The 17,379-nt window shown below is 36.3% G+C and overlaps 4 protein-coding genes across 5 annotated transcripts; 2 read left to right on the top strand and 2 right to left on the bottom strand.

The window, feature by feature from the left end:
- Positions 1 to 149: 149 nt before the first annotated feature.
- Positions 150 to 3,521, bottom strand: LOC117996630 (uncharacterized). Of its 2 annotated transcripts, none has more exons than XM_034984745.2 (3): positions 3,266 to 3,521; positions 2,110 to 2,220; positions 150 to 428 (listed from the first exon to the last, which is right to left on the bottom strand). In XM_034984745.2, exons 1-3 carry the CDS (start codon positions 3,442 to 3,444, stop codon positions 242 to 244), a joined length of 477 nt encoding a protein of 158 aa, XP_034840636.1. In that variant the 5' UTR covers positions 3,445 to 3,521; the 3' UTR covers positions 150 to 241. The 2 variants fall into 2 exon arrangements, with proteins under 2 accessions (XP_034840636.1, XP_034840635.1); XM_034984744.2 differs by lacking the exon at positions 150 to 428 and adding an exon at positions 797 to 1,550 and having other exon boundaries at positions 3,266 to 3,514.
- Positions 3,522 to 6,293: 2,772 nt separating this feature from the next.
- LOC117996612 (RNA-binding protein FUS-like) lies at positions 6,294 to 8,199 on the top strand. The gene has a single exon (XM_034984717.2). It carries the CDS (start codon positions 6,492 to 6,494, stop codon positions 8,067 to 8,069), a length of 1,578 nt encoding a protein of 525 aa, XP_034840608.1. The 5' UTR covers positions 6,294 to 6,491; the 3' UTR covers positions 8,070 to 8,199.
- A 2,076-nt stretch (positions 8,200 to 10,275) lies between these two features.
- On the top strand, positions 10,276 to 13,471 carry LOC117996624 (G-protein coupled receptor 143-like). Its single transcript, XM_034984737.2, has 7 exons — positions 10,276 to 10,802; positions 11,032 to 11,143; positions 11,632 to 11,726; positions 11,813 to 11,991; positions 12,461 to 12,620; positions 12,842 to 13,009; positions 13,211 to 13,471. Exons 1-7 carry the CDS (start codon positions 10,650 to 10,652, stop codon positions 13,418 to 13,420), a joined length of 1,077 nt encoding a protein of 358 aa, XP_034840628.1. The 5' UTR covers positions 10,276 to 10,649; the 3' UTR covers positions 13,421 to 13,471.
- A 504-nt stretch (positions 13,472 to 13,975) lies between these two features.
- Positions 13,976 to 16,006, bottom strand: pkaap (A-kinase anchoring protein pkaap). Its single transcript, XM_034984716.2, is given in 4 exon segments — positions 13,976 to 15,140; positions 15,143 to 15,549; positions 15,634 to 15,726; positions 15,810 to 16,006. Coding segments are annotated over 4 exon segments (1,584 nt in total). The 5' UTR covers positions 15,835 to 16,006; the 3' UTR covers positions 13,976 to 14,081.
- Between the last annotated feature and the right edge of the window lie 1,373 nt (positions 16,007 to 17,379).

Below are 17,379 nucleotides of genomic sequence, written 5' to 3'. Positions count from 1 at the left end.
CCGGATACGAATGTGAGGTGGTTCGTGAACAATAGAACATCGATCAAAGTCGTGAACAGATAAAGTACTGTACCTTCACAGAGTGCATTATAGTACCGTGCGTCTTGGCACCTGTCCTATGTGCCGTGAACAATAATTAAATACCTACATATAATTGCCTTTTAAATGTAAAGGCACCTTTAATTAATCTGCTTTAAATATGTATATAAAAATAAAGAAAGTTTTCAGTTGTTACTTGTTATTATAGTAATCTTCTACAAATTCCGAGGGCATCGTGTCTATACCCTATAGGACATTGATTAGGTATATTTATGATTCTTAACGGAATTTTTACAATTTTAAGGTCACTTTTGGCAGCTAGAACATCAGCTGTTTGAGTTTGCAAAGCTTCGTCTTCAATTATTGTTTTAGCCCAATGGTTTAAATATCTGCAACAAAAAAAAACATATTAATAATATTGCCTACCGCGACCGTCTACCGCGATTAGCGACCGTCATGTGACCTTTAAAAAGAGATAGCGCCTTTGTAGAGCATTGTCTCTATCGTTGAGACCAACAAAACGTCACAGAGGTATGAGGGTATGAGTGACAGAGACGACACTCTACAAAGCCAAAATCTCATTCTAAAGCTCGATGTCCATTATTTTCTACCGCGTACCCAGGAACCCAAAAATTGGACCCACCGTTAATTATGAATTTATAGACAGCGCATAACAATTACCAACAACCAACAACATAAAGTTGTGCCCTTCGTCCGCTTAACAAGGGTAATAAAAATAAAATAAAAACTATGTAAGTATTATGCAAAATTTATTTTAGAATGCGTTTGTAGATATTAAGACGATTATTAAGTACATTATTATGGTTTCAGTAAATAACTGTAGCAGTTACAAGTTACAACAAATGTTTCCTTCACTGACTCTAGTGATAAACAAGGAGCTTCAAAATGCGCAAGAGGCGCATGCAGGGCGCTTATGACGTTGTTACCGCGAAATACCAACGAAATCATGCAGATATCTTATGCTGGACTTTATGTAAGTATATAACACACAGATAGGTATTAGATCTATAAACTAACATTTAAACTTTAGCGCGCCGCTTACGCGTGTTGGCGAGCAGGTTTTTGCAATAAATTTTTAAATTTTAATTCAGCTAAGGAAAACTTTAGTCCGCGCGGTCGAGATTGCAATCAGAAAGGGAATGCCCCGGACACCCGCACAGCCCCCGCCCTAACCCTGTGCGGGCGAGACGGGTGACGTGCGGGTGTGCGGGGCGTCCCCCTACCTCATGCCACGATTGCCATCTCGACCTGTCTATTAAGATCTATTAAGATTATTTATTCAAAGTTGTTTTCGGCAAATTCCGAAGGCATCCGGTCTGTATCCCTCGGGACATTGATTCGGTACGCTGATAATATTTCTTCTAGAATCATCTTCAGTTTCAAGTTCAGATAACGTGTCATCGTTCAAATCTTCCGCTTGCCTAGTATTTCGTGCATAGATACTTTTGTCCCATAGATTCTTCACAAACTTTTGAAAAATCTTCGAATCTCTGAAAAAGGATATCTTCCCGTATGATTTCAGAATATAAAGACTTCTTATCTTATGACGACTTTTGTAATCTTATCGTCATTAATTGTGTTTTGCTGTTGTGTACACGATTTTGTATGCAGAAAAATCGTTAGGCAATCTTTCTATGATTTGCGACTTACGAGCCAGAAAACCAGCGAGCGTCGATTAATATAGTCTATATTGAGCTTATGAGCTAGACTATATTAATCGACGCTCGCTGGTCCTAGCTATGGCTAGGTAAGTAATAAGTAGGTAAAGTCCGCGACAGGTCGAGATGGTAATCGGGATATGAGGTGGGGGGATGCCCCGCACGACACCCGTGCTCGCCCGCACCGTGTTAGCGCGGGGGCTGTGCGAGTGTGCAGCCCCCCCCGATTGCCATTTCAACCTGTCGACTATTATATGTATTATGTACTGAAACTTGAAACTGTATTTATACGCCTTGAACACGGATTTTAATAAATGAAAATCCCAATTAAGGAATCAAAAATTTACCCCGTATTTTTTACCAAAAATATCACAGAAAAACGTGAACTCACGCTAAAGCTCCTCCTCTCCATACATCACGACATTGTCCGTTTATCCACTGCTGGCCCGGGGGACAGTTTGGTGGGACCGTTATCATGTTTTGTACATCAATGTCTGAAGGTCTGAAAATAAAATTATCATATTTTGAAGTAAAAATTACAGCAAGTACCTACCTACCTACTTAGAACGTCATGTCGGGCGCCGCCGCGCCGTTCGCGTTAGCATTCTCATTTTATTTCACTTGCGTTAGAATTCTCCTTCCATTTCACGATAATATTATAACGGCATGATCCTCGTCTCATGAGTGTCTAAAATCTACTTCAAATGCAGGGCTATTAATGTTTCGAAATAATTTAAAAATCGTTGGTTTAAGCGATGGCTGTTTCAGGGTACCAGCCATGGAAACTTTTCGTGCGCCCGAGTGCTGCGGATCCCTTATCAATACGTCCAGGGGAGAAGCAGCGCTTGGGCCGGTGTACCCCGTAACATGATTGACAAGTTTTCGTCATGGGATATTGTTAGCCATGGCTTTGGCCATGGCTAACTGACGGCAGGAGGGGAGTGTACGTCCAAGTCTTAGCGAAGAGGGCGCAGTGGACGCACTCAGGGGTTTAACCTCAAGAGGTAAGGAAATTCACATTTCCGGAAACCGAGGATCGTCCAGGTATGAGCCAGGTGGAATAATAGGAGGTAGATCAGCCCGCTTCTGGCACGTTGGAGGGGACCGGTTTGCTATCGCGCGCGCCACCACCAAGTGCGTATTGGGTGGTGGTGAATGTAATTTCAATCCGTTATTTAATTATTACTTTAGTAAACACTAATTAATTTCTCATAAGATAAGCAATTAACGAGAAATCTATTGAGTGGTATCTTAAGTACCTACAGTTTACCTAGGTAGGTTTTATTTTATAATTACAAAGTACACTACCTACTTTCGTACTGGGTATAAGTATACTTACTTCGAAGTAACTTTTTCCTTATTATTTTTGAAATTCCGAATACAAGTTAGCCCATAACTGCGGTCTCACCAGTCTAAAAATATGGAAGTGGAAATAACCTGGCATTTTATTAGCATGACCGTTTTCACTAAGCCACCTACCAATTGGGTTTCTAATTTCTCTACGGTATCGTACCAGAATGATTAATCTTCAAAAACTATCCACTTACATTTTTAATGGTTCAGCAGCAGCCACTGCGCGATACCAAATATCACGACAAGCTCCGTTCACCCATTTTTGCCCTTCGGGACAATTGGGTGGTACAGTTATCACATTTTGCGGTAAATTTTCAGAAGGCAGTGTTGAGCAAACGCCTAAAATGCTTAGCACGACGAATAACGTAAACATCTTACAAAGTAGCCTGTTTGGGAAGAACTGTTTTGTCCACAGTAAAATTAAGTACTTTATTGTCTACGAATTCAAGTAGAAAGATAAATCAAAGAATTGTTTGCGATATGCTATCTATCATATCGTATATTATTATTAAGTACCTACTTAGTATGTCGTTGAAAATATTAAAGAGTGGACGCAAAGAAAAACTAATCTTGTGTGGAATTTATATAAGACTAGCTGATGCCCGCGACTTCGTCCGCATGGATTTAGGGTTTTAAAAATCTCGCGGGAATTTCCGGGATGAAAAGTAACCTATGTCACTCGGTCTTTAATTATAGGTACGTACCTACCCACGCAAAAAATCACGTCGATACGTTGCTCTGTTGCGACGTGATTGAAGGATAACCCAACAAACCAATAAACCAACATACAAACACACTTTCGCATTTGTAGTATGGGTGGGTGATATTATGTTACAACATGGATAGATAGTTTTTCTTGTGAAACATATAAAATGTATTCTATGGTGAGAGCGAAGCGCTACGAGTATCTTAGAAACAAAAATTTTTTTTTTCTTTGTAGTGGCTTTGTAAGTCGTTTAAAAAAATTGTTTTTATGTTAAGCCTTTTAGTGTAGGTAAGTAGTCAATGCTTCCTACCTACAATATATCAATTAACCAGCACAACTATCTGAATCCACACAACTTAGTATGAGGATTGAAAATTTTGGACTTGGAATTCAATAACAAAGTGTATGCTTGGAATCATTGCTTGGAATTCATAATACTTATTATTTCATCATGTACTCTGCTTCAACAGGGTTGAGCAGTTCGGACTTCGTGTTATAATATTTCATATGAACTGACTCACTTACTACTTCGACATCTGGATTCTTGTTCAATTTACCAATTGAGTGTTCGAGTGACTTAAAATTGGATAATTTGCTGTTGAAATATCGTAAATAGCCTTTGGAATACAACTTTATGTCGAAGACATAAGGATGATCCTTTTTATCCACAATGTTTACAGCGGTAACAAGGGCAAGTAAGACTTCCGTTACTCAGTTGCAGTGGTACTATTGGTAAATTTTGTATTTTTAGTAGTTACATACCTCCAATAAAAATACTTACTACTTACCTCACATATTTTGAATACTAATTCGAAATTGGTAAAGAGAGCTTTCATCTACCTTGGACAAAGAATTAGTTTGGTCATCCAAAGAAGCAACAGTATCCACATGCCAGTATCTTCGGAGTTCGGACGGCGGGGATATCGATGCTGCAATCAACCCTGGTAACGTTTTTTTGAAGCAGAGCCTTTGCAATTTGCATTGATAAATTGATAGCAAAAATATATCTTTTATTGATAAGAACAACGTAATGTAGCATCCTACATCCAACAACACCTAAAAGTTTTATCGAGAGATTTAAGAACTTAATCTAAAAAAGCTAATGGTAAATAAATAAATAAATTAGAGTGTAATTGTATAGAGTAGAGTGTAGAGTGTAGAGAGGTATCTATAATTATCCAGTTCACGATCTAAACACCGAAAATAATCGTTCCAAGCCTCGGAAGGATAAAATACTTTCAAGGTCATACCCTACCCGTACCTACTTAAACTAGTTCTTTTAAGAGGACCTCCTTGCAATAAGTATATCGTATAACATCGAATGAGTACGATTTCGATTTAACTAAACTACTGTGGAAAAGAGGTTGATAAATTTGGAATCCACGGACTCTCTTGCCAAAGGAGCTCCGGTAGGCTGTTTAGGCATGGCTCTCTTAACGATACAATTAAAAGAGCTCTTGCCACCATAAATATTCCTGCGCTCATTGAGCCGGCAGGGATTAGTCGGGATGATGGCAAGAGACCTGATGGATTGACGCTGGTTCCCTGGGAACGGGGACGGGCGCTAATGTGGGACGCAACTTGCGTTGACACATTGGCCCCGTGTCATATCAGGAAGACAGCATCAAGACCGGGAGCCGCAGCAGAAACAGCTGAAACGGCAAGCGGCGCAAGTATGCCTCTCTTATAGAGAGTTACATTTTTGTGCCGTTTGCCGTGGAGACCCTGGGGCCATGGAGTCTTAGTGCTAAAAATTTTTTACGAGACATTTCACCGCGATTAATAGCCTCAACTGGTGACAGAAGGGCTGGCTCATTTTTTGCGCAGCGGATCAGCCTGGCTGTCCAGCGCGGAAATGCAGCCAGTATTCTTGGCACCATTCCACGCGGTCATGATTTATATAGTAATTAGATAAGGCTAGCTTTAAGTTTTATTGTATTAAAAAAAAAAAAAAAAACTAAACTACTTAAGTACCTACCTCCAATAAAAAATAATAATTTTATTATCATTAATTTGTAAAGATTCACATCAAGTTTTAAAAATAACCAAACAGATACTTTCGCGCAAATAAATAACTAAACTTTTTTTTCAAATGAGAAAGAGTACCCTTATCAGTACCCTTATAAATGCGAAAGTGTGTTTGTTTGTTATTTTATTGGTTTGTTGGTATGTTGGTTTGTCGGTTTGTCCTTCAATCACGTCGTAACGGTGCAACAGATTGACGTGATTTTTTGCATGGGCATAGATAAAGACCTGGAGAGTGACATAGGCTACTTTTTATCCCGGAAAATCAAAGCGTTCCCACGGGATTTTTAAAAACATAATTCCGCGCGGACGAAGTCGCGGGCATCAGCTAGTATTTAATATTACTTTGTATCTATGTAAGTAAGTACCATCGTAAGTGTAAGTAATTCTGTTGAATTCAAAACATTTTCAGTAGGTAGGTACGTAGTGTATAAAAAAATCAAGGTCTCTTTCTATTTCTGATGTTAGAAAACTGGCTCCGTAGTAACTCTATTGATTTTACGAAAGTAATTTGTTTGCGCGCGTCATGCAAAGGTAGACCTCCCTACAATAATCACGTTTAATAGGGTGACCGACCAACGCTACGTTCTAGAAACATACTACGCTGAACAATTGCTAGAAACACACGTTACAGTCCACAGTGAGAGATGAACTTTAACGGCGATATCATTTAAACCTTTATAGTAAAAATGATGAAAACGCAAATTCTTATAACTTTCTTAGTGCTTCTTGCCGTAGTGAGTGATATTGGTGCGAGGAAATTGTCTCGCAGTCGGAGTTCAGGCTCTGGTCGCAGTTCCGGTAGAAAAACAAACCAGCAGCCTGCACCAACATCCTTGAGTTATCCTCAACCGTCTGCCCAAAAACCGTCTCTGTTCGGGTGGCAGGAAAAACCCGCACAAAAACCAAACACTCAAGCTCATTCATATCCATCGAGCCATACTGGTCTCTCGGGTAATAACCAACCCAAACAAGCATCAAGCAATCAAGAAAGCATTCAAAAAAGCTACGTGCCTGTACAGCAATCTGCTCCGCAATCGCAACAAAACGGTCATTCGGGTCATTCATATCCAGTGTCAAATGGACTTTCAGGAAGTTCAAGCTCAGGCGGTTCACAACCTAAACAACCACCAAGTTATCAAGAAAGTGTACAAAGAAGTAGTGTCCAACAATCCGCGCCTCAATCGCAACAAAACAGTCACTACCCAGTGTCAAATGGCCTGTCAGGAAGTTCAAGCTCCGGAGCCGGGTACCCACAAGGGCAAGGCTTATCCGGTCACAATGCAGCTCCACCTCCATATCAAGGCATAAACACGGCAAATTACAATAAACCACAAGGCGCAGGTAATTATCCTACTGCAAACACTGGTAACAATTATAACCACGCGGCACCACCCCCTTACTCTAGTGGAGGAAATGGCTATAACTATCACCCTCACTCTCAAGGGCCACCACCCCCGTATTCGAGTGGGCACGGCTATGGAGGATATGGCGGACCAGGACCTTACAGTCCACAAGCACCTGGGTATTTTGGAAACTACGCAAATAGCGGCAGGGGCTTTGGAAGTGTCGGTCGCACAGGAAGTGCTTTAACTGGAGTGGGTATTGCAGGTGCGGGAATTGGAACTGTTTTGACCGGTTTAGCTTTATGGAATTTAGCTAGATCGACTGGTAATCATCACAATACTGTAATATATGATAACCGAGGTCAACCTATAGCAGTAGCTCCAGATAATGGTACTGCACCCGCTGTTGATCCCATTTTGGGTGATTTGGTTAATTGCACACTTACAATAGATAATGGAAATGCTACAGAAATCCTAGCCATACCTTGTTCAATTGCAACTTCATTTACTCCTGACGCTGATGTAAAAGACGTCAGTGTAAACAATCAAACAAACGATAAAACAAAATGTACTATAACTGTTGTTACGAAAACTGGTAAAGAATTCATGACAACTATTCCATGTTCTGTATTACTGAACACAGCTGCTGAAAATAACGTTACGGAGCCTGTTATCCTTGATAATGATCCAACGAAAATTGAAAACGGAACTGTGCCCGAAAACAATACATTAATTTATTCCGATCAACCGACTGCCCTACGATTTTCTACAACTGACGAGAACCCAAAAAACGAAGAAATTGATTTTAATTGTACCCAGGAAGAAGGGGAAATTCGTGATCCGATCAATCCTTGTTTTAGTGTAAAGCACAACTTAACTGTTATTCCGCTTCATACTACTGAACATATTATGCAAACCTGAAATCATCATTTTGTTATAAAATTTAGGTCTTGAATTATGTTTAGGTAATACCTATTACAGCTATATTTATTTACTGTAGAGTCATTAATAATTCATTTATAAAAATAAAATAATAATTATATTCCCTGAATGATTTTGTCTTATTATCGCTCGGTCCTAACTCCTACTTAGTTATTATTAATTAGTTGACCCGCCCCTGCTTCGCACGTATGGACTTTCCTCTTTTAGAGCAAGAGCCCAGGTCCGCCAGATCTTACTTATTTTCTGAGAAACAAAATGTGTGGAATAGTGTTAGTGTGTACTATTAATTAACGTACGTACACTAGATTGTAGGTACATCTGCTAGTTTGTGCCGACGACCAATTTATAGGAAGGTAACATCTGCTAAAGGCTAAAGGTTTAAAAAAGTTAGTACCTAAGTAAAATCATTACTTACTCACTTTTTTAAAAGTCTGAGTGCTGATATTTAATTTTTATAAATTGAAATTCTCACTATTTGTTGTTATAGTGGCAATACAGTACAGTACAGGCAGTGTTGCCAACCTCGGGAAAGCAAAAAGCAGCAAATGGAACTTAAAAAAACAGCAGAAAACAGTAAAATAGTTTTTTCAAAACATCAAATCTACTGCCCGACATAACATTCGTTATGATAGAACTTCACTTAGGTCAACTTTCGTTTAATCATCAATAGTTCATACACTGACCACACACTGATAGAAGAAAAAGTGTCATCTGAGTTTTTACGTATCTGGATCCCTCTATCAGCATATTTGTAAACATAATATTCATTAAATATTAATAAATATTTATTAAATATTAATAAATATTTATTAAATATTAATAAATACTTATTAAATTTTTAATAAATATTTTGAGTATTTAAAAAGGACTATTTTAATAGTAAAAAAAATTATTTGAGACCAAACAGCAATTAATTTGCAAATATTTATTTGTCTCAAAGAAGCTTCTACAAAGGGATATTAGAAAATAGGATTTATTTATCAATCCAAAGAAATCCTTTTCTCAGTGTAGAATTGATACTATCAGATTTACCGCAAATTGCCTTTATTTAAGGAATTTCTGGGAATTATAAAGTAAATAAAATCAAAATGCAAAGATTTAATCAAAATTATTAATTTTATTACAAACTAGATGATACCCGCGACTTCGTCCGCGTGGATTTCGGTTTTTGAAAAATCCCGTGGGAACTCTTTGATTTTCCGGGATAAAAAGTAGCCTATGTCCTTCCCCGGGATATAAGCTAACTCTGTACCAAATTTCATCACAATCGGTTGAACGGTTGGGCCGTGAAAAGCCAGCAGCCAGACACACTTTCGCATTTATAATATTAGTCCGCACTAATACATCCAGATAATTATCCGGATAACTCATTATTAAAATTTTCAATTTCGCGGTCTTCAACGTTTTCTGAATCATTTTTTTTATTAAAATCATAGGTATATGGTACGGTCCCGCTAGCGATTGATTTCAAATTCACAATAATTGTAAAAAGGCGCGTAACCGACAGATACAAAAACTATCTTCTTCTTCTTCTCTTAATATATGGCTTTTTCCAGTGCCATGTCAGCACAATGCACTTTGCCAGTCTCAAGTAGCTTAAAACTATCTTCATTGCTTGCTCTAAAACGCTATTCCGGTTTGACATGTTTGTTGGATTGATTTGGATTTTTTTTTTACATTTCGAAATTCGGATCCATCACTTAAAAACAGTAGAAATTCGAACTAAAACAGAAAACAGGGATGTCAAGACAAAAACAGTAAATCTACTGTTAAAACAGTAGGGTTGGCAACACAGAGTACAGGCAATATAGTGGTAACACATTCTGTGAAAATGTCAACTCTCAAATATTACGGTTTATGAGTTACAGTCTGTGGTGATAGACCACAGACAGACGTACGGACGGATGGACGGTAGGTGTTTTGATGTTACGGAACTCTCCGTGTGTGAGTTTAACTCGCATATGACCGATTTTGTAAAGTACGAAGTCAGAAGCTTATATGGCAACTTCTATAGCTACTTTAGCAAAGGAATAATTTTAAACGCTACTATAGCAATGTTACCCATTTCTTTTGTAAAAAAAAATATTCTGACCAATTGAGAACCTCCTCCTTTTTTTGAAGTCGGTTAAAGAGTTTGGGAGCTAGAATCCAGAGCCAATACAAGAAGTCACAAATAAAATCACAGCTGTCATTTTCTGTGGTGGTCATGTTGTGTGATGTTGTGGTTGCCATTTGATTTAGAATTTATTTCTTTTTCAAATCTAATTAAAAATCATAATAAATAATTTTTGTGTAGATAGGTATCTTGATCATCTTTAACTCAAATATTACCTACTTGAAAATGATTATTTTATATTAAAATAATCTAATTAAACGATAACATATTCATTCATTTTAAGCTTCGTGTTTGTTTCGCACCATGTATTGTAAATATGTGATAAAATGCTTCAAATATAATGGTCCGTGACCTTTTACCTTAACTAATAATAGTAGAAGTTTTGACTTCGCTGTGCACTTCAACAATACCACTTAAGTACCAGCAGACGATTATTTTCAAAAATGTCTGATCCCACTATACAAACGTTTTGCTGCCACCACACCGGCAATAATGAAGATCTGGCAATTAAAATTATGGATGAATTCAATACTGAATCTTATAATACAGTATGTTTAGTGTCTTCAACAATTGGAATCCTTGGTTCCTTATATCAGGTGAGAATTAAGCACTTAGTACTTACCATATTTTAATTTCAATGAAGAGTTTTCTTACTGAGCACCTTTTGCCAGAATAAACAAATACATATTTGTAAATTATCAGGTGATTAAAAGTCACACAAATCTAGATTCATTAATGAAAAATTTACTTTTGGTTATTTACGGACTGGTTAAAACTTAGAATAAAGTTTTACCAATAATAAGTACTTATTTATTACTCATACAGATCTTTCCTCGAAGCATATCTAAAAACACATACAGACTACAAAGCCTTTCTTCTACTAGAGGGCGACACATCATTGTCTGGTTGGCTGTTGCAGATTTAATGGCTTCACTTGGTAAAAAACCTTTCTATAAATTCGTTTTTTTCACATCTGCAGTGTAAGTTATGTTAACATTAACTGTTAGTAAATGTCATTTAGTATGGATGGGAAAGCGACAGAAAACTTTCCATCTCTTTTCCATCCATACTACATGACTCATACACACTCAGTTTATGTTAACTCAAAAACTTACACTAGGGCGCACATGTTCTTTATGTTACCACGTTTGGAACTACAGACAACCCATAACTGAGTAGATTGCTGTGGTAGTGAAGCGGTGCCAGAGGGGTGTGATGATGTGATGAGAGAGCTCAGTGATATGTCAACTTGTGACCCCACCACTGCCACAGGAGCCTTCTCAGTTATGTAACTATACCTATAATAATATTCTCTTTTTAATATTTCATTTTCCTGATAATTACTATTACATACTGAATTCAAGTTAGATATAATATGTATAGCCTTAAAATATAATTGATTAATTGATATTTTTAACATTTTAGGTGTTCTAATAAGATCATCTTTATGGTTGCAGTACAAGAGTATTATGCCCATGCCTAATGATGATGTTAGTGTTTTGTTTTGCAGTATAATATCAGTAAGTTAAGTTTGTTTCATTATCTTGTTATGAAAAATTTATATTTTATGCTACAAATCTTGACTATTATTTAATTTCTTTTCAAGGCTTGGACACAGTATTTCTATACAGCAACTTGGTTTTGGACATTATTTTATGCAATTGATACCTGGCATTCTATAAAAGGTATTGATTCTCGTCCTGTACTTTATCACTCTTTGGCTTGGGGAGTACCTGCAGCTACCACTAGCATTGGATTATCTATACTTTATATACCTAATGCAACGTAAGTACATCTAATATGTATTTATTTAATGCTTTACCATTTTGTTCTATTATTTTTTGTACACATATTTTTGTGTATTAAAACTTTTACTTTATTTATTTAGCTCCCTACCTCTTACTTTATTTATTGTATCCTATACCCTAAGGTTTGCTTGGAAGAGATCACTGTTTTAGCGATAAGGCTGTCTGTTGAACAACTTACTACCTTATAATAATTACTTTATTTTTCTATGTCTTACAATAAAGAATGTTTTACTTTTACCATTAAGTTGGCAAAGAAAATGATATATAATAATTAATTATGGTGAAAAGAGATGTTCCTAATATATTGCAGAGTCGTCTTCATGCGCTAGTACTAGAAATTTCATTACTCTGCTAAAAATCAAAGTAAATGAAATGAAATAATTAATTTGTGTTGTGTGAATATGGGCAGACAAGGTGTAAAAATATTTCAAATGTTTATTTTTCAGCTGTCATAATATATCTTCCATTTCAACTGCTTTCTTAAGAATTCTGCCAAATTATTGTGTGACATACTTGCCCATTGCTGTAGTTATGATAGTGAACCCTATTGTTTATGTTATGGCAAGTAAGAAGATTGAAATGGCTGTAGCACTCCCATTAGCTCAGGTACTCTAACCATTTTTGAATTTATGTTTTATTTGTTGGTATATTTATAAATAATAAGTAATTTTAGTTTAGGTGCTTCAATCTTTTAGTGGAAGACCTGATTGGCAAAAATGAATTGCCAGTATCAAAATAATAAAACCTGCATACATACTGGTTATAACTATCAAAAAGATGTTAATTAATTAAATTTTAGTCAAATATATTTTATTATTGTATTGCAGTTCACAAGCAAAGAACGGAGAGTTGTGGACACACTGAGATTAAAGTTCTTCCTTATAAATGCTGTTTTTTATGTATGTTGGGTACCAAATCTTATAAATGGATTCTTGCTATGGACCATGTGGTTTAACATGCCAGTTAAAGTCATAATCTCCATATGGTATATAATGGTAAGTAATATATACATTTCTCCATATTTAAACAATATAATATTATTATTACGTAAAGGAACAAAATATATTAAGTTATTATTATACACAGATATTATTGCCAGGCCTGTATCTTCAATGTTGTTTGAAAATATAAATATGTGACATGCAGATTTAAGAAAAAGAGATTGAGAATTATAAATAATTGCTTTGTGGTTTCAGGCTTTATTAAATCCAATGCAGGCTTTGTTGAATGCTTTAGTATACAGAAAATGGAACCCTGATGTAAGGCGACAGAGATTTTCATTGCCTAACTTACAAAAAAGCTTTTCCTTTCATGATGAGCAATCACCACTACTTGGTTCAGAACCACCGCGCTTGCCACTGTCGCCAATACCTCCTGCCATAAACAATAATTATGCTACCATGTAATTTATTAAGTTTTATACTTTTTATACATTTTGTAATAAAAATTTGCATTGATATTGGATTTTTACTTTGTAAGTTTTATCCCAAATATTTTGAGATAAATTATTATTGATTAAACCTGATTGGGTATATTCGTAGTAATATTAGTGTCAAAGTTAAATTCACTTTAAAACATATAGTACGCAATAGGTCAAGATGTCAATCTGGGTAGGAACGCCCCGTGTGGGTTAGCGTGCTGGGAGTCTGCCCAGCTCCTACCCCAATTGCCATCTCAACCTGTCGCAAATACATATTCATTTATATGAATATTATAAAGAGTTGGTTTGTAATCAATATACTCTGAAACTACTGAACTAATTTTGATAATTATTTCACTTTTAGAAAGCTACTTTATCCAGAAATAGCATAGGCATAGGCATATATCATGTATCATGTATGTGCCGGTAAGACCAGCTAGTAATTAAATAAAACAGACAGAATATTAATAAAGTTAAATGAAGAGTTAATTAAGAATAGGTAAAGTACACTTTCTCTACAGTAAAAATAATACTACAGGCATTTAATTTAAGGTTTAATATATTTTCTTATATACTATCTATACATTTATAACATTATTTACAAAATATATCCTTTTAAACAATTTATTATCACATACTTATAATAATCATACATTGTCATTTTCAGGGGGAGCCATGGTTAGATCTGTGACATCTTTAACAATCATATGAGCGATTTGCCATGCCATTTCCTCTTCAACTTTTGATGTGTTTGTTGCTACAAATTTACTCACCATTTTCTTTAACATAGATCTCTCTTTTTTGTCAGGATCTGGTTCAAATTTTGATTCAAACCTTCCCAAACTGTTGATTCTGCCAAGACTTAGGCCATCATGCTTCTTTCTTTGCCATAAAGCATCTGCATTGTACAGTTGATTCGAATCAATTGTCATATCAGGTACAGAGTAGTTACGCTTTTTTCGGAATTGAGGATCGCCTGTGGCTAAAAGAGTATTTTGTGTGCTTATGCTAAATTCGCTGCTGCAGTCTGAATGAGATTTGCAGTTAGGAGACCATCTCTGATCAACTGATTTAATCATTTCAGATAGGTAATTATAATACAATTCTGAGCCTAAGAATGTTTTGACATAATTACTAAGGGTTCTATATACAATGATATAAGGTGTATCAAAACAGGTGGCTATAGGTTCACTACAAATATCACTTTCAACTTTTAATCGAATTTCGGTGGGAAAACCTATAGGGTTTGTGGCTTGAAGAGAAAAATATTTATCATAGAGCACAATAGCATCACCTTGAGCTTGTTGAAGGTTAGGTGTATTGCCCCTGATCATATTGTCTCTATAGTTCATAATGGATATTAAAAATTCAAGCAAATTACTACATGACTCTTGTTCTAAAAATTCTGTGAAATAAAATAATATTGTATCATTATAAAGTATATCCTTTAGATTAATACATCCACCAGTCAATATATCTATCTGTGATTTGATATAGAGGGGACTGTTTTGAAATCCTAGAAAATAGTTTTTATCTATTTGGTCATATAAAATGTCTTGAACAGGCTTAAAACAGTCTCCAGTTATTTGACCTTCAGGTTGACATATATCTGATATAACTGTTTTTCTTAGATCATCTGATAAATCTATCTGATATGGTGCTTCCAAAGCCACATACTTCTTAAACAAGTCTATGGCTTTTTCAGTAAAATATTTTTTTTATCATCACAGCAATCACAATTATTATCTAAATGTTGAAATAAATTCCCACAGGAATTTACTGAACATTTACTGTTGGCTTTTCTTAAGTTACTGGTACTTGCTCTCCAACCAAATTTTTTTATCATAAAATTTTCACAGTTCTGTTGAATATTGTTTGGTTCATCATCAAAACTTTTCGTATAACTTATTTTTGAGTGAGTAGTTTCTTTGTGTTTGTTGTTTTCACCAGATAGTTGAAACCTGAAATTCTCTAATTCCATCCAGCACTTAATAAGATATTGTTTGCCAATATTTTCCATATACATTGTAAAATATTTAACTGCTGTTTTCCCTATAAGTATGTCATGTAAACTAATAGATAATTTTGATTTTTTCTCAAAAATGTCCGATTTGTCTGAAAATAATATTGTAATTATCTAATTAAAAGAGAACTGAAAACTTAGGAATTTAATATGAATCTGTATGAGGAAATATTTACCATCAACGTCATTGCTTCCTTCAATATCCAGTTTGATTTGCCTGTTTTCTATTCCTTCAGGTGGGCGGACGGGGCAGCCAGTTTTACCTTTTGCTAGAAATGATATTAAAAGTAAAATAAATCTATAATTACATAAAAATATACTGTATAAAATAATAACAGTTACAATAACAAACCTGCGCTTTTCCAAAATTTTATCATTTCTTACGAGACAATAGTTATGAAATATCCAGTAAAAGATTTAAAAATGGCTAAATTAAACTCTGAAAATTAGTATTCGTTTTCTTTAAGACGGAAAAGCAACAAAATGTTATCAAATAATTTGTAAATAAAGTGCAAAAACATTTCGCTTATCGCTTGACTCACACTAACTATTCTGTGATGTTCTGTCAACAATCAACATTCAAACATTCAATAGGCTCAAAAGGGCTAGAACCCAGAGCCGTAAAAACAACAACATACATTTTTTATTATTTATTTTACGGCCCTGGATATCAGTCTTTTAAGGCCTAAACAACATTCAAGTGTCAAACAACTACGAACAAAAATGAAAAACAGCAAACAGTAGGAACGGGTAACATTGTTATAGTAGCTGGGGTTTTTGGTTTTCAGGATGCCATTATTTAAACAAGTTTTGGTAGAAATAGGTGTTCACAGAGGTTGTTAAATATTATTATCATGGCATTAACAGTCGCTTCAGTACTGAATGAAAAAACATAAAAGAAATATCGGCACTGTAGCAAGTGAACCGTGGCCTAGCGGTCAGAGAGACGTAGGTTCGAATGCTGCGCATTTCGCTGAATGTATTTAAAAATTATGTAGAAATTTCCTTGAAGTATAGATAGTTCAATCCACGAAGACGCGCCCCATTATTTTTCGTGCGGTGAAACCACTGGCGCGGAGAGTGATCTTTACCTAAATTTATCTTCTTGTGCGTGTGTCCACATCGCTGATCGGGGCGCGGGCGTTACGGGTCGACTTACGATAGGACGCACACTCTAGGTACTGTATGTAGAACATTTGCATTGTAACCGATTGGGACAAAGAGTGGGGCGCGTCATCATGGATTGAATTATCTATACCTACAAGTCAAGGTGGAAATGGTGAAAATACTTACTATCGTAAAAATTAAAGTGAACAAGTTTTGTTCGCTTGGGCATATCTTGTCATTTATATCGATGATCACTCTTTATTTTTGCAACAAATAAAGAGAGAAATTCGAAATGCGTTCACACTTAACTTGCATTTTATTGCGGGTAACCGTGCGCATTTCTACGGAGTAGCTAAACGCATGCATGGAGTAAGTATACGCATTCTTAGTGAAGCACAAAAACAATAAAATTACAAAACATAGCTTTTTTAACCGACTTCCAAAAAGGAGGTGGTTCCCAATTCGGCCCGTTATTTTTTTTAGTACGCGACAGGTTGAAATGGCAATCGTGGAGGGAACGCCCCGCGCGCCCACTTAGCCCCCGCGCTAACCCGGTGCGAGCAAGCGCGGGTGACGTGCGGGGTGTCCCCCGGCTCATACCCCGATTGCCATCTCAACCCTTCGGGGACTAGGTATACCTCTTGCCCACTTGTAAGAAAGTTAGTAGGTAGGTAGGCTACTACCTACAGTTCGCAGCAGGTCGAGGTGCCAATAGGGGTATGAGGCGGGGGGATACCCCGTCAGCGCGGGGCTATGCGTCTGTGCGGGGTGTCCCCACTCCGATTGGCATCTCTACCTGTCGCGTACTATACCTA

The sequence above is a fragment of the Maniola hyperantus genome, chromosome 3 (genome assembly GCF_902806685.2).
Source record: "Maniola hyperantus chromosome 3, iAphHyp1.2, whole genome shotgun sequence".
Classification (NCBI taxonomy): Eukaryota; Metazoa; Arthropoda; class Insecta; order Lepidoptera; family Nymphalidae; genus Maniola; species Maniola hyperantus.
This window is presented reverse-complemented; position numbering and strand designations above follow the sequence as displayed.

Coding starts and splice junctions, on each gene's coding strand:
- LOC117996630 (XM_034984744.2), bottom strand. CDS start 3,444: ATGTTTACGTTATTCGTCGTGCTAAGCATTTTAGGCGTTTGCTCAACA. Junction 2,221..3,265: donor GCTGCTGAACCATTAAAAAT/GTAAGTGGATAG, acceptor TTTTATTTTCAG/ACCTTCAGACATTGATGTAC. Junction 1,551..2,109: donor TGGAGAGGAGGAGCTTTAGC/GTGAGTTCACGT, acceptor ATCCTTTTTCAG/AGATTCGAAGATTTTTCAAA.
- LOC117996612 (XM_034984717.2), top strand. CDS start 6,492: ATGATGAAAACGCAAATTCTTATAACTTTCTTAGTGCTTCTTGCCGTA.
- LOC117996624 (XM_034984737.2), top strand. CDS start 10,650: ATGTCTGATCCCACTATACAAACGTTTTGCTGCCACCACACCGGCAAT. Junction 11,144..11,631: donor AGATTTAATGGCTTCACTTG/GTAAAAAACCTT, acceptor TTAACATTTTAG/GTGTTCTAATAAGATCATCT. Junction 13,010..13,210: donor TCTCCATATGGTATATAATG/GTAAGTAATATA, acceptor TTGTGGTTTCAG/GCTTTATTAAATCCAATGCA.